Below are 13,683 nucleotides of genomic sequence, written 5' to 3'. Positions count from 1 at the left end.
CTCATGATGCTAGACAGCCTAGAAATCAGAGACAGGGAGAAAGAGAAACAAGACAGTCAATTCCTTCCTCCAAACTCCTCTTCGCCTCTAAGTAAAATTTGAGAAAATTGAAAAAAGTTTGAATCATCGTATTATAATTTTGTTCTATCAACAATTTCTTTGAAGTTGCTGATTTTGTGTATATAATTAGGGCTCCAATTTTAATCAAATCAGAGCTCAACAACTGATACACATATACTTATATACATATTTATATATCGATACATTGAGAGATAAGAAAGGGGGTTTTCGGGACTAGGGAAGATGTTGTCGAATCATTTGCAGAATGGGATGGAGACGGCGAAGTTGCTGTGGTCGCGGCTGCCGAATTCCGATGCGGAGGAAGACGGTGAGGCCGTTGAAGAGCTCGGCCGATATGGAAAGAGTGATGGAACCTCGGTCGAGAGCCTTGACTATGAAGTAATTGAAAATTACGCCTATCGACAAGAACAGGTATTCTAGACATACACATAGATACCTTTTTTTTCCCTTTTTTGTGCCTTCTTAATTCAGTATGTCATGCTGTCGCTTAATTTTGAAATTACCTTTCTCAATTTGCAAATCAGGTGCTATTTGTTTAGTGGGGGACTTTTAGTGGTCAGCTGATTTTCTATTTTGAGGGATGTTTATTTAATTTTGAGAGATCTGAGTCTAATCCAATGCAGCTAGTGTTCATAAAGTTCTTTTGGTTGGAAGACTAGATGGTCTGATACATTCTAGCTGGAAAACATGAAAAGACGCCCATTGCATACATATTTATGTTTAATTTATATGTTTATATAGGTGACACTATTAAAAGTTGTTACTTCTCGTCCCCAGGTTAAACAACGAGGGTTTAATTGTTTATTCATCTAATTTCTATGGGGAAATATAATTTTTAATCTATTTAATAACGGGGAGGATAACACTGATAGAATATAAAAAAAGATTTGAACTTGGAAGATGGACGGAGTAGACTTTTACAACTAGTAGCTTTAGAGAACCATCAGTTTGAATAAAAAGGCCGTGTATGATATTTACAAAGAATGGAGGGCATGATGATTACCATTTTCTTTATAATGTTTCTGGTTTGATTATGATGGTTCAGCTGGTATCCTGAATTACAGGCAAAGAGAGGAAAACTGTATACAGGTTATAGTGTGGCGGTGAAGTGGTTCTTCGCTTTGCTAGCTGGGATTGGTGAGTTCCAAAACTTTTAATTGCGATTTGGATTTTTCACAATGACTTCTAACCTGTAATTTAGTAAAAACTTCCTGTCATCTTGCTTGCAATGTTGAGTTTTTGGATTTTCAATATAATATTAATGACCTAGGGGTGAAATTCATATGTTTATGCAATTCTGAAGGGCTAGTTAATTGTGTGCAGTTTTGGTCAATACTGGATATTTGAATTTTTTGTCGCATATATCTGGACATTGTAGCTTCTTGCAACACTATGGGAACTAGTGATGTTTTGTAAGCACAAACTTAGGCATTTTTGTTAATTCTGTATACAGATAAGTCCTTGTTCTTCTCGAATTATAGTTTTTCATGTGGAATAACCTGCTTGTTTTGTATGTGGTTTCTTGCTATTCCATTCATTTTTTTTCTTCCCTTACTCTGTGGAGAAATGGATTTTAGATTGTAATGAAGAGGGTGATAATTGGGAACAATGTATAGAAAGGTTCAATCGGTTATCGATGCCTTTAAATTTCCTTAGCAAGTACAAGTATCTGCTTTGAGTTTTCTTATTTCTACTGCGTCATTACCAATCAAGAAAAGATCATGTAGTACGCTATGAGGATTGTGATCGTACCCCAAACTGAGTGCTTGAAGAGCACATTGTGACAGTCTTGATTTTGTGAATATCCCAAGCTTCTAATAGATTCGGAATATGAAATCAGGCCCTAGATGGCTGTTATAGGACAACATATAAAGATGTTCCAAATCGACTCACCTTAACCTTCTCAGTTCTCAAACCTTATGGGCGTTGCATTTGCACTTCCTCTTCGAATCCCCTATCGAGGAATGCATCTTAACATCATGTTGCTGGACAAACAACCCGAAATTGGCTGCAATTGGAAGCAATAGCATTTGCGTTCATGTTGACAGCAGGAGAAAAGGTTTTCTTTGGTAGGCAAAGTGTACCCTCTTGCAACAAATCTACATATATCTTTTGACTCTCCCATCAGCCTTATGCTTGAAAATAAATACCCTTTTGCGACCCTCAAGAGTCTTCCCACTTTGCAGGTCTATCAATTGTAGAGTGCCATTTTTCAAGTATCCTCATCTCTTCTTGTGCTGCATTTTTCAGAAATAGATGCTATTATGACTAGGAATACTTGTTGCTTCCATTTCCTTGGCATTTAGACCTATGTTATTTCTTAATGTAGGATGATAACAACCTGCATGTTTCGTCCATTTTGATGAGCCACCTAGAAATGAAGCTCAAGGTGTGGTTGCTGGGTTTCCTCTAGAGCATGTATGTCATCATGGTTAATATCACCAAATGGTTTGAAAATTACAGGATAGGCAGTGAGAAGGGTACCTCAGTTTGAACAGTAAGCAGTGAAAGAGTTTCCCGAAACAGATATTCCTCATGCCTAAAGAGAAGTTTGAGGAAAGACAACTTGTTTATGAAGAAAGATTTCTTAGATGATATCGTAGCGTTTATAACCATTTTGAGTAGGAGAGTATCCTAAGAAAACATATTTGACACTTCATGGATCAATTTGACTTCTAAATGAATGGGCACTTGAATGATGGCCATTCCATGAATATTTTTAAGGGGATGAGAATAAAAGAATTGACAATATAATTTAATGGAGGAGTTCCAAGACGTGTAAATTTAGACTGCGGGTGTGCTTGTGATTTATATCAAATAAGAGGATGAAGAACCACTTCTCCCTAAAAGAGAGCGTTATACAAAAAATTAAGGGATTGATTATCAAAATTCTGCATTATTCTGTTTTCATTTTTCACAAATTTTGATCATATTGGGAAAATCTAATTCTTGATTTCATTGAGTGGGAGAGAAATGAAGACTAGTCTTTATTTTCCTTTTCCCCTTCCACACTTGTATTTCAAAAGAAAAAAAATCCTTTATTGGCCCAAAAACAAGATTCATACATGTTTTGGGGATGCTTTTCTTTAACTTGTTTTCCTAATTTATATTTGCCACGAAATTCTTATTTTTACTTGAGAGTTTGGAGAATTTAAGCAATATGAGCCACAAAAAATTAAATTCTCCAAACTCTCAAGTAAAAATAAGAATTTCGTGGCAAATATAAATTAGGAAAACAAGGTTACTTACACACTTTCCATTTGTATCTAGGTACTGGACTAGCTGCTGTTTTCATCAACATTTCTGTCGAAAATTTTGCTGGTTGGAAGTATTCATTGACATTTGATATAATTCAAAAGTCCTACCTGGCCGGATTCTTGGTATATATGTTGATCAACTTGGCTCTTGTGTTATCTTCTGCATATATTATCACAAACTTTGCACCAGCAGCTGCAGGATCTGGAATTCCTGAAATCAAGGGTTATTTAAATGGTAAACTGTAATGGTGAATTATCGTGTTTCCCTTTGAAGTCAAATTGCAGGCTGTGGCGATTTCAATTTTGAGCTGTTGCTGATGTTCATTTAAATGTGCAGGAATTGATACACATGGTATACTTCTGTTCAGAACATTGATAGGGAAGGTACGATGGCATATTGCAATTGGTTTCCTTATTGTTTATGATTGTGATGGGAATGTATAATCAGTATTATGTGCATTCTTTTTTGTCATAGATTTTTGGAAGCATAGGTTCAGTGGGAGGTGGCCTAGCCCTTGGCAAAGAAGGTCCACTTGTACATACTGGTGCTTGTATCGCTTCCTTGCTCGGTCAAGTATGTAATGATTAGAAGACACGATCTTATCGGAAATCATGAATCTGTTGCAATTTAAGAGGGTGTCCAGTAGTGACCTCATTTAATTTCTATGTTTAGAATTTTGTGAAGAGAAATTGCATCTAAATTTTATTCTATGTCCTACTGAGCAATTTTTATGAGTTCATATTAATTAACTCCCACTACCACATTTTCTTTTAAGCAATTTTTGTTCAACGTCACTGTCTTTGTGTTTGTTTGCAAGCCTAAAATGCATCTTTATGCATAAATGCAGGGTGGAACAACAAAATATCATCTTAGTTCAAGATGGTTACAAGTTTTTAGGAGTGAGAGGGATCGTCGTGATCTTGTAAGTTAATGATTATATCTGGAGATTTTAATAGTATTTATAAAATCTGCTTTTTTACACTTGTTTTAGAGAGTCTTATTCTGTTGTCTTTCTTCCTTTTTCATGTTCCATTTTCTTGTTGTGTTGGGACATAGCTAAACAATTACTACCATCTAGTTTTTCTTGCAACTTCGATTATATTATCTTCTTTGCACCTTAAGTGCTAATACATTCTTTATTGAGGGCCTCTTTCATTTCTCTTTCCTAACATTTTTTGCAGATTTTGTGCTAACTTTCTTTTAGCCTCTAGTTCCAGAAAGTGTAATAGAACATGGCATTATAGTAGCAAATGTTTAGCATGGAAGAGTGGTTACACCTATTTTATCAGAACACAGAAAAATATTTTGTTGGGGTTTGATATGGATTGAACATATGTTTTATCTATACTTGTCATGTATTCTAAAAAGAGACTTCGAGCAGATATGTCGAGAAGAATTGCCATTGCTCAACACTTAAAATTGACCTTTATACCTCTTATATGAACCTCTGGAAGATATAAAAGACTTCTATATCCAGATGTCTCTCATTAAAAAGAGGTTATAATAATATAATGCCTCCGAGAAAATTGCTCCTTTTTCACTGTTTAATGTTTTGAAAAGGTCACCTGTGGATGTGCGGCAGGAGTGGCTGCTGCTTTTAGAGCTCCAGTCGGTGGTGTATTGTTTGCGCTAGAAGAAGTGACATCATGGTAATTTTTTCCCTCGTCAATGGCCTAAGCTTTATGTGAATCAGCATCTATAACATGATCTTAAGCTGATTACCTTAACTGTTTGGCGTTCTAGTTGAATAATTCATGATATTTTCTCACCTGGGTACAACCTAACGATACATCCAAGGGATTCAATACTTAGAACTTATTATTGAGAAAGTTGAGAAACTTTATTGATTGGGAAGAATAATGAGATATTGAGAACTTTCTTATCTGAACTTTTGACATTAGTATGCATATGGTACATAAATTGGTAGAAGTCATTTGTGGATTTCAGTGACATATTGTGCATCAACTCATGCACACTGTGAAATGCATATGCATATAAACGATGAATGCTAAACTTTTTGTAGACGTGGCCGTATCTTAAATAGTCTGATGGGTTCATCTGTTTCTATTAATTGTAATTTCTATCTGACATTATGTTTTTGTCGTATTCAATTTAAGGTGGAGGAGTCAGCTTATGTGGCGTGTCTTTTTTACATCTGCCATTGTGGCTGTTGTTGTACGTACAGCAATGGGATGGTGTAAGAGTGGAAAATGTGGGCATTTTGGTTCTGGCGGATTCATTATATGGGACATCTCAGAGTAGGATTTGAACCTTTTTCTGCTTTTCATCTTTTGTATCTTTATCTGATCTGTATGTTGACATTTATTGCAAGCCTTCGCTTGCCTTCTAACTAAGATTTATTTTAGCGGTCAAGAAGATTACTCCTTTCAGGAGTTGTTGCCAATGGCGGTCATTGGCGTAATTGGGGGTCTTCTTGGTATGTTAAAGTATACCCAAGTGAGATTATTTTCTGAAATGTTTGAAAGAAGGGTTCTTGGTGATGTGATTTATCCCGAATCTTCTGTTGTTTTAATTATTCTCAGGAGCACTATTTAATCAGCTTACAATTTACATTACTCACTGGCGGCGAAATTACTTGCATAAGAAAGGGAACCGTGTCAAAGTAAGTTCCCTAAATGAGATGAGCATGTGGACTATACATGTTGTATATTATACAGTAAATGATTGCAAAATCTGACTTTCTTTGCTTAATTTTACAGATCATTGAAGTGTGTATTGTCTCTGTGATAACCTCAGTCATTTCATTTGGATTACCACTTTTCCGAAAATGTACGTCATGTCCTGAAGCAGATCCTAATTCCGGTATTGAATGTCCACGTCCACCAGGAATGTATGGCAATTATGTCAATGTAAGATCTTCTGTGACCGTATGTTTGGACTTTCTGCATCTTTCTAGGAATATAGCTTTTTGCGTTCTTTTTCACTTTGCAGTAACTTGTGTTGCTTTATTGTCCAATAATGGAGAAATTCTGCACTTAAGCATTGGAGTTTGTAGTACTTACTTTATGCATATGCATTACAATGTATGTTTGCACCTAAAGTTATGCCGAGGATCATAACAGCATAGTCATGCACGTCTTTGGTTTATAGATTATCAGATTTCAAACTACGCTTTCTGTTATGAAATATGACATCGGTCATCCTCCAAACTCGAATTTTGATATTTTAAGAGGGTTACAGGAGCATCTTGTTTCCCTTATTGGAATTATTTCATTGATGCCTTATCATATAATAATTATCTATCGGTCACTGGTCTAGTTCATTATCATTTGAAGATTATTTTTGTCTGATTTATGCAAAATCGTAGATACAGGAGATTTATTATCGGATATCAAAAGGAATTTTTACATGTTTCCTAAATCATGAAGTATTCATGTTGGTTTCTATATGTTGACAAGGATAAGTGCAAGCATTAGTCATTTTTGAGAGCTCCTATCATATTGCTTGGCATTAGTTGTCATGTTTAGCTTAGTCCATTTTCTTTTAAATGTCATTATAATCACACTTGTTCTTTTTTGCACCTACAGTTTTATTGCAGTAACAAGAAGGAATATAACGACCTCGCAACCATATTTTTTAACACTCAGGTTTACTGAAATTTCCTCCACATCGATATTTTTTATTATTTTCTATGGATGCTTTGGTTGTCTTTGCTAATGTAGTCTCTTTATATATTCAGGATGATGCCATAAGAAATCTGTTTAGTGCAAAAACAGTTCATGAATTTAGCGCGCAAAGCCTGCTGACATTTTTGGTATTACATCCCCATCTGAGATCACTATTCTTTGGCATTTATTGTATTATGTCGTGTAGTATCTTGTCTCTAAAGGCTGCCAAGTAGCTTTGGTCAGACAAAGGATGATTGTTTCCTATTAAGAATTCCAATTTTGAAATCTTTTGACAAGCAATTTGACATTCAAGCCTCAATACAAAAATATTTATGTTGCCTCAAAATGGTTCTAAAGGAAAATCAACTGTGCCGAAATAGGGTGATTTCATGTAGTAATTCCTTTTTCTTCGAGTGTTCAAATATCATATCAGCTTGGATCCAGTTGGTTTACTTTATTGAGAAAATAAGAAAAACTCAGAAGTGACCTTTTTTTTTTTAAAATAATCAAATATTTTATTAATCAATGGATAATACACAGGAAGTTTATTATCAATTTGAATCAGAAAGGAATAACATGAAATTGGACAACCCATCTATGTGCCTAGTAGTCACAGCATTAAACCAAGCATACAATGTCAAATAAAACAGTTCTCTAATATGCTTTGTTATCTGTGTTTTATCATCAAAACAATGGTTGTTTCTTGAGGGGTGTACATGATTGGGAATTGGATGATTATGCACCGTTTTCAAGCTCCTTGCACAAGGCGCATATTTAGGTAGGAGAGAGTGATCGGAGCTGGTGGAGGTTGGCATGGGACGATATTTTTTCTGTTCGCATTTATTTTAGATTCATATTGGGACCAGCGGAGAGTTCATTTCTTGAAAGATGGTATGGCAATGTAAACTGCCTTCATGAGTGGCTTTCTTATTATGGACGGTTGTGAGGGACAAGCGTTAACGGTGGATAATCTTTGAAGAAAAGATTTTTATGTCACCGAATGTTGTTATATGTGTAAGAGAGATGGGGAAATGATTGACCATTTGTTTATCCATTGTGATGGTGTTCAGTGGTTGTGGAACGGTACTCTAGCTTCCCAACATTTGGTTTGGGTGTTGCCGAGGCGCATAGAAGACGTGTTGCGGGCATGAGGAGAAAATTTCGAGATAAAGATAGTAGGCTTGTGTAAAATCTTATTCCGGGATGCATTGTATGGTTTGTATGGAGAAAAAATAACAACTGCTGTTTCGAAGACCAAACAAGAACAACAGAGTAGATTAGATAATTGTTATATGACTTTCTATACTTAATTTAATGTTGTGGCCACTAATCATATAAAAGGGCTGCCAAATTTCATGTCTTTTTTTTTTGTTTAAATTGATAATACACGTCACATGTACTATCCATTGATTAATAAAATTACTTGATTGCATATCAAAAAAATTAAAAAATTGCTAAACTTTCTTCTCCATGCCTTTAACATGTCTTCCATACACTGCATCAACATCCAATCCATGTGTTGAGATGCCAGAATATCGTTCTACTGCAACTGAGCAGCTTCACAATGAAAGAACAAGTGATCAATCGTCTCCCCATCCCTCCTACACATATAGCACCACTCTATAAGGTTTTTGTTCGAAAATTATCCATCATTAACACCTGTCATTTGATAATCGTCAATAGTAAAAATGTCATCCCTGGAGGCAATTTACATTTCCATATCATATTCCAAGGGAATGAGCTCTCCACAAATCCCAATGAGGATATAAAATAAGTGCAGATTGAGACGATAACATCCCGTGTCAACCTCCACTTGCTACAATCCCCTCTCCTATCTTGATGTGCGCCTCATACAAAGATGTTAGAAGCACGCATAATCATTCACTTCCCAGTCCTGCAAACCCATCTCAAAAACAATGTTTCAATTGAGATTTCTGTTATGTATTCCCAAAAACAATGTTCCAATTGAGATTTTTGTTATGTATATCTAAGACATCACTCACCATATTAGATGGTACCAAAGCAATACGATACAAAGAGAGAAACCCAGCCCAAAAACTATTAGTAAATCAGTCTTTCTATATATCTATGAAACTTATTACCGTCAACTAGATCTTATGTCCTTGTGCAGGTGATTAATTATTCTTCTACCTTGCTTTTTTATTCAGGTTATGTTTTACACTCTAGCTGTGGTGACCTTCGGTACTACTGTTCCAGCTGGTCAATTTGTTCCTGGAATAATGATAGGCTCTACGTACGGGCGGCTTGTTGGCAAGTTTGTTGTTAGTTTCTACGAGAGGCTGAATATTGAAGAGGGAACGTGAGTTCCATTTCTCATTTTGCGAACATGTTAAAGTTGTTGACACATCATTTTTGAAAACTCTATTGTGGTGATGCCACTGGATGTATTTATGTTGAAGGACTAATTTAAGGTTCAATTAGGAGGTTAGCAGTCTTGAATTTTACCCGTGAAGTCAAATAATCAATAATCCACTGTTGTAACTTTTTCTTTTTCTTTCTTTTTTTTTTGATAGATAATCTGTTAATTTTATTAATCAAAGGATAATTCAGATAATTCACAAGAAGTGCCTTATCAATTTTAAAATTTTGGAATGATATAGTAAGTCATAACAAATATTTAGAACTTTGGTTTTCATTTAAGCCTCTGTTTGTCACCCATTATTTGGGAAATTTAAGAGTTTTGAATAGTATTTTTTGGAGAATTTGTGGTTAAAAAATAATGAAATTTTATTGATTTGTTTGTAGAATATTTTATTTCGTGAATGTGTGGTGGAGAATGATATTGTAGCAAATAATTTAAAATTTAAAAGGAGGCCAAATAGACACTAAATATTTTGACTTCATGGGTTGTGAGATATCAAAGAGGAGCTTAATTAGACACCACTTATCTGCTAGATAGTTGTTCCTTTTGATCCTTAATGATGCCTATAATTCCTATAAGAATCTAATGACATGTAGACTGTTATGATAGTTGATTGGGCATTTTCACTCGTGTCTTGGTTGCCAAGAAATAAAGTCATCCAGTGGGAAATTTTATCAACATTTTTTTTTTAAATCTTATCTTATCTTTTGCATAGAATCCTTTATGATGTCTGATATATCCATGTTGCTGGAATTTTTAGATATGCTCTTTTAGGAGCTGCATCGTTTCTTGGAGGGTCAATGCGGATGACTGTTTCTCTTTGTGTAATCATGGTTGAGATTACGAATAATTTGAAGCTCTTACCTCTTATCATGCTGGTTCTCCTTATATCGAAGGTGTGAAATTTTGAAGTCTAAATATTATTCTGCGCCTGTTTAAGCCATGTTCCATCTCATACTCAACTTTACCCTCTGTAGGCTGTTGGTGATGCTTTCAATGAAGGCCTCTATGAGGAACAAGCGCGACTTAGAGGCATTCCCTTACTTGAATCAAGACCAAAATACCAAATGCGGAATATGACTGCAAAGGAGGCATGTGGGAATCAAAAGGTTGTTGTCATTACAATGCTCTATAAATATAATTGTTTTTATTGATGCCTAAATAACACAAGATGTTCCTCTTGAATGTGGAAGGAAGGATTGGAGGTCTAAAATTTGAAAATACTATGACCCTTTTTCTTAACAAAGATTTTGTAAAGAATCTCTATTCGTTGTAAGCTTCCAAATTCTAATCTCCCTAATACGTGGCATGCTATAGTTCACTTTGAAAAATGCCCTTTGAAAACTTGTCAAAACACAATTCTATTAACATGTATCCTCATGGTACCCAAAATTTTTTTATTTAGTAAATTCGAATTTTTATTCACATTACAATGTTCATAGTTCATTACATGAATTTTTGTTTTTCTTAATTTCCTTGGACTTTTTCGGCCAACTAAACGTTCTTCCTACATCATTTAGGTGGTCTATTTTCCTCGTGTTGTCAAGGTTGCTGATGTTCTTTATATTTTGAGAAGCAACAATCACAATGGCTTTCCAGTGAGTTGAAGTTTCCGTTGCTCTAGATTACTGTCTGAATATTGGAGCTTTAACTAATATTTTTTCTTCCTTTCCATTTAGGTCATTGATCACACAAGAAGTGGAGAAACGCTTGTTATTGGTCTCATTCTGCGAAGGTCGGATATCCTTTGTCAACTTTCTAATCATGTCATCGTTTCGTAAGAAACGTAGAATCAAATGATACCGATATGTTGTGATTTGCAATTTGATTGAAATTGGTTAACTTGAAGTACTTGTTTCACTGCTGCAGCCATTTGTTAGTGCTTTTGCAGTCGAAGGCCGATTTTCAACATAGTCCACTGCCCTGTGAGTCAAGAAGTGGAACTCTGCCAATCAGGTAAATGGAGGGGTGATTTATTTTTTCCAGTCTGCTTATTGATTTACTGGAAGAAAGGGTGGCTAATAGTAAGTGGGTCCTCCAAATTGCAGGCACAATCTCACAGAATTTGTTAAACCGGTTTCCAGTAAGGGAATATCTATACATGATGTTCACCTAACTGCAGATGATCTGGAAATGTACATTGATCTAGCTCCGTTTTTGAACCCCTCTCCATATGTTGTTCCTGAAGACATGTCATTAACAAAGGTGACAATTATCGTCAGTTAGTCTGAATGTGTTTGCTTTGTATTTTAATTTGCTAGATTTGTAATGAGGTTCAAATGATTGCTTAGAATGTTCAACACTGTTTTGATGATTCAGGTATATAATTTGTTCCGTCAACTAGGACTAAGACATATACTTGTTGTTCCACGTGCATCTCGTGTTATTGGAATGATTACAAGAAAGGATTTGTTAATAGAGGTACTTTGAATGTTCAATTCTCGTCGATTTATTCAAGTGTTCTGCTCTGTGATGATTAGGAAAACATTTTCTTTTTTTGCAGGATAATGAAGATTCAAATGGTGTAGAGCTTCAATCCACCAGTGTAAGGTCTCTAATGCTACTTTACTCGTGTCGTGAGTTGACTTGCACAGCTTCTTGAGAATGACTAGTCCATTAGATGAGGTTTATGTATTGTGCATTAGGATCATTAAGCCCCTGTTTGATGGCCATTATTTGGCAAAAACAAAGTTCTGAATAGTAAATTTTTGGAGAATGTGTGGTTAAAAAGTAAGGAAAATTTTGAGTTTACATGTAGAATATTTTATTATGTGAATGTGTGGTTAAAAATGAATAGGTAGAATAGAGTTTCGGAATAATGGTTGTCAAACACAGGCTAAGAATAAATCAAGACCTTGTATTTATTTTTGTGTGAAGCGCCGATAAGTCAGTATATGTAGGTAGCCACCTTTGCATTCTGGTTTAATTCTAGTCAGAGCATTATCAACTTCCAGAGGCCTTTGTTCTTGGTTTTCTGCTTGCTGATTGCAAGTACGAGTGTTACTAAAAAGTTTATATTATCAAATGTCAACCTTTTTCTCTAGGTAGTCGACTACCACTATACTCTTGCCAAATTGTCACTTGAATAATGGTTAACGTGTGAAGCTACTTCATTTATCTTATCTATGTATTTGTTGCAGGACGATGATCTTATAGTGGTGAACCTACTACTATTTTGACTGATATAATCCCAAATTGTTTGTTTTGTTTTGGTTTTTTTTTTCCTTTGCTTTGGACTTGCTGCTCGAAGTTGTAAACTAGTCTATATCTGGGTCCATTATCGGTTTTGCCTTCCGATTTTAATATACTTCTCCCCTTTACGCCCCGCAGAGCTGAGGAAGGTGACCGAAGAAAATTTAGGAGGAGAATAAATGCTGAACAACCATTACTCGATGGTCTTCTAGTTTAAAGTTGGCTGTGTCGCTGATGATACCATGGACCAAGTTTGTTTGTCTTCCTGTTTTTTAACTGTAGATTTTATTCTTTATCGTCTCAAAAGTTGTACTTGGTTATTTTAGGAAAGGTATATATTGTATTATTGATTATTGCCCCTTCTTACAGGGGCAAAAAAGGAATAGAAATTTCCCAGTTTTATCAGATGTCATGACCGCACTCCAAATTATTGTACCCTGCTATAATCATGAAGAAAGAATTTAGGGTGTGTTAGATTACATTTATTTTCCATGGAAAATATCAGTTTTTCACTCAAATTCCTACTTGACGTGTTTTATTGCTTTTTTTTTTCATGGAAAATATTTTCCAACTTTTGAAAATATGTTTAATTTTCCTTGTTTTTAAGGAAAACATTTTCCTCGGGTGGAGGTAGTTTTTATTTTCCACAAAAGAAGGAAAACATTTTCATTTCTAAGTGATATTTTCAATGTCAATCAAACGTATTCTTATATAGTGATTTCGACCTTAGCTCGAAGTGCCGGTGCTAGTTCCCTTAATATCGGGAGGTGACCGTGCATGGCTTGAACCTGACTTGACGTATCTTGAATTCTACCCAACTTTCATGGAATTGCAGGGAAGGAATATGACTGTAGTCCCAAAACCTATCTTTCTAATATTGGTTGAGAAAAAAATTACTCACTAAAAAGTTCATGCATCTTAAAATTTAAATCTAGTTATGTTGTTCGTAGTGGCTGAGCTAGCATTTGATGGGTTCAGGCAGTTGGAATTTAGAGTTGTCATCTTAGCATCTTGAATCGGTGGAGGTGGAGCCAGGTTGAAGAAGATACAGCCGAATAGGTTATAAAAATTTAATTGGGATTTGGGCCTCTTGTTTTCTCAAAAAGTTCTTCATAAGCATTAAAAATCTTAGTTATTCTT

The 13,683-nt window shown here is 35.2% G+C and overlaps 1 protein-coding gene across 2 annotated transcripts; it reads left to right on the top strand.

The window, feature by feature from the left end:
- On the top strand, positions 1–13,022 carry LOC111384327 (chloride channel protein CLC-d). 2 transcript variants are annotated; one of them, XM_023008593.1, is made up of 23 exons: positions 1–492; positions 1,146–1,218; positions 3,352–3,573; positions 3,676–3,722; positions 3,814–3,912; positions 4,187–4,261; positions 4,900–4,988; positions 5,457–5,597; positions 5,706–5,776; positions 5,883–5,962; positions 6,060–6,209; positions 6,888–6,947; positions 7,040–7,114; positions 9,137–9,288; positions 10,112–10,247; positions 10,329–10,460; positions 10,872–10,949; positions 11,031–11,086; positions 11,221–11,307; positions 11,400–11,556; positions 11,671–11,772; positions 11,855–11,901; positions 12,682–13,022. In XM_023008593.1, exons 1-23 carry the CDS (start codon positions 304–306, stop codon positions 12,758–12,760), a joined length of 2,397 nt encoding a protein of 798 aa, XP_022864361.1. In that variant the 5' UTR covers positions 1–303; the 3' UTR covers positions 12,761–13,022. The 2 variants fall into 2 exon arrangements, with proteins under 2 accessions (XP_022864361.1, XP_022864362.1); XM_023008594.1 differs by having other exon boundaries at positions 304–492; positions 11,855–11,896.
- Positions 13,023–13,683: the final 661 nt, after the last annotated feature.

Source organism: Olea europaea, unplaced genomic scaffold (assembly GCF_002742605.1).
Source record: "Olea europaea var. sylvestris unplaced genomic scaffold, O_europaea_v1 scaffold2899, whole genome shotgun sequence".
In the NCBI taxonomy this organism is placed as follows: domain Eukaryota; kingdom Viridiplantae; phylum Streptophyta; class Magnoliopsida; order Lamiales; family Oleaceae; genus Olea; species Olea europaea.
Note: the sequence above shows the minus strand (reverse complement) of the source record. Positions and strands in the feature narration are given on the sequence as shown.

Coding starts and splice junctions, on each gene's coding strand:
- LOC111384327 (XM_023008593.1), top strand. CDS start 304: ATGTTGTCGAATCATTTGCAGAATGGGATGGAGACGGCGAAGTTGCTG. Junction 1,219..3,351: donor CGCTTTGCTAGCTGGGATTG/GTGAGTTCCAAA, acceptor ATTTGTATCTAG/GTACTGGACTAGCTGCTGTT. Junction 4,989..5,456: donor CTAGAAGAAGTGACATCATG/GTAATTTTTTCC, acceptor ATTCAATTTAAG/GTGGAGGAGTCAGCTTATGT.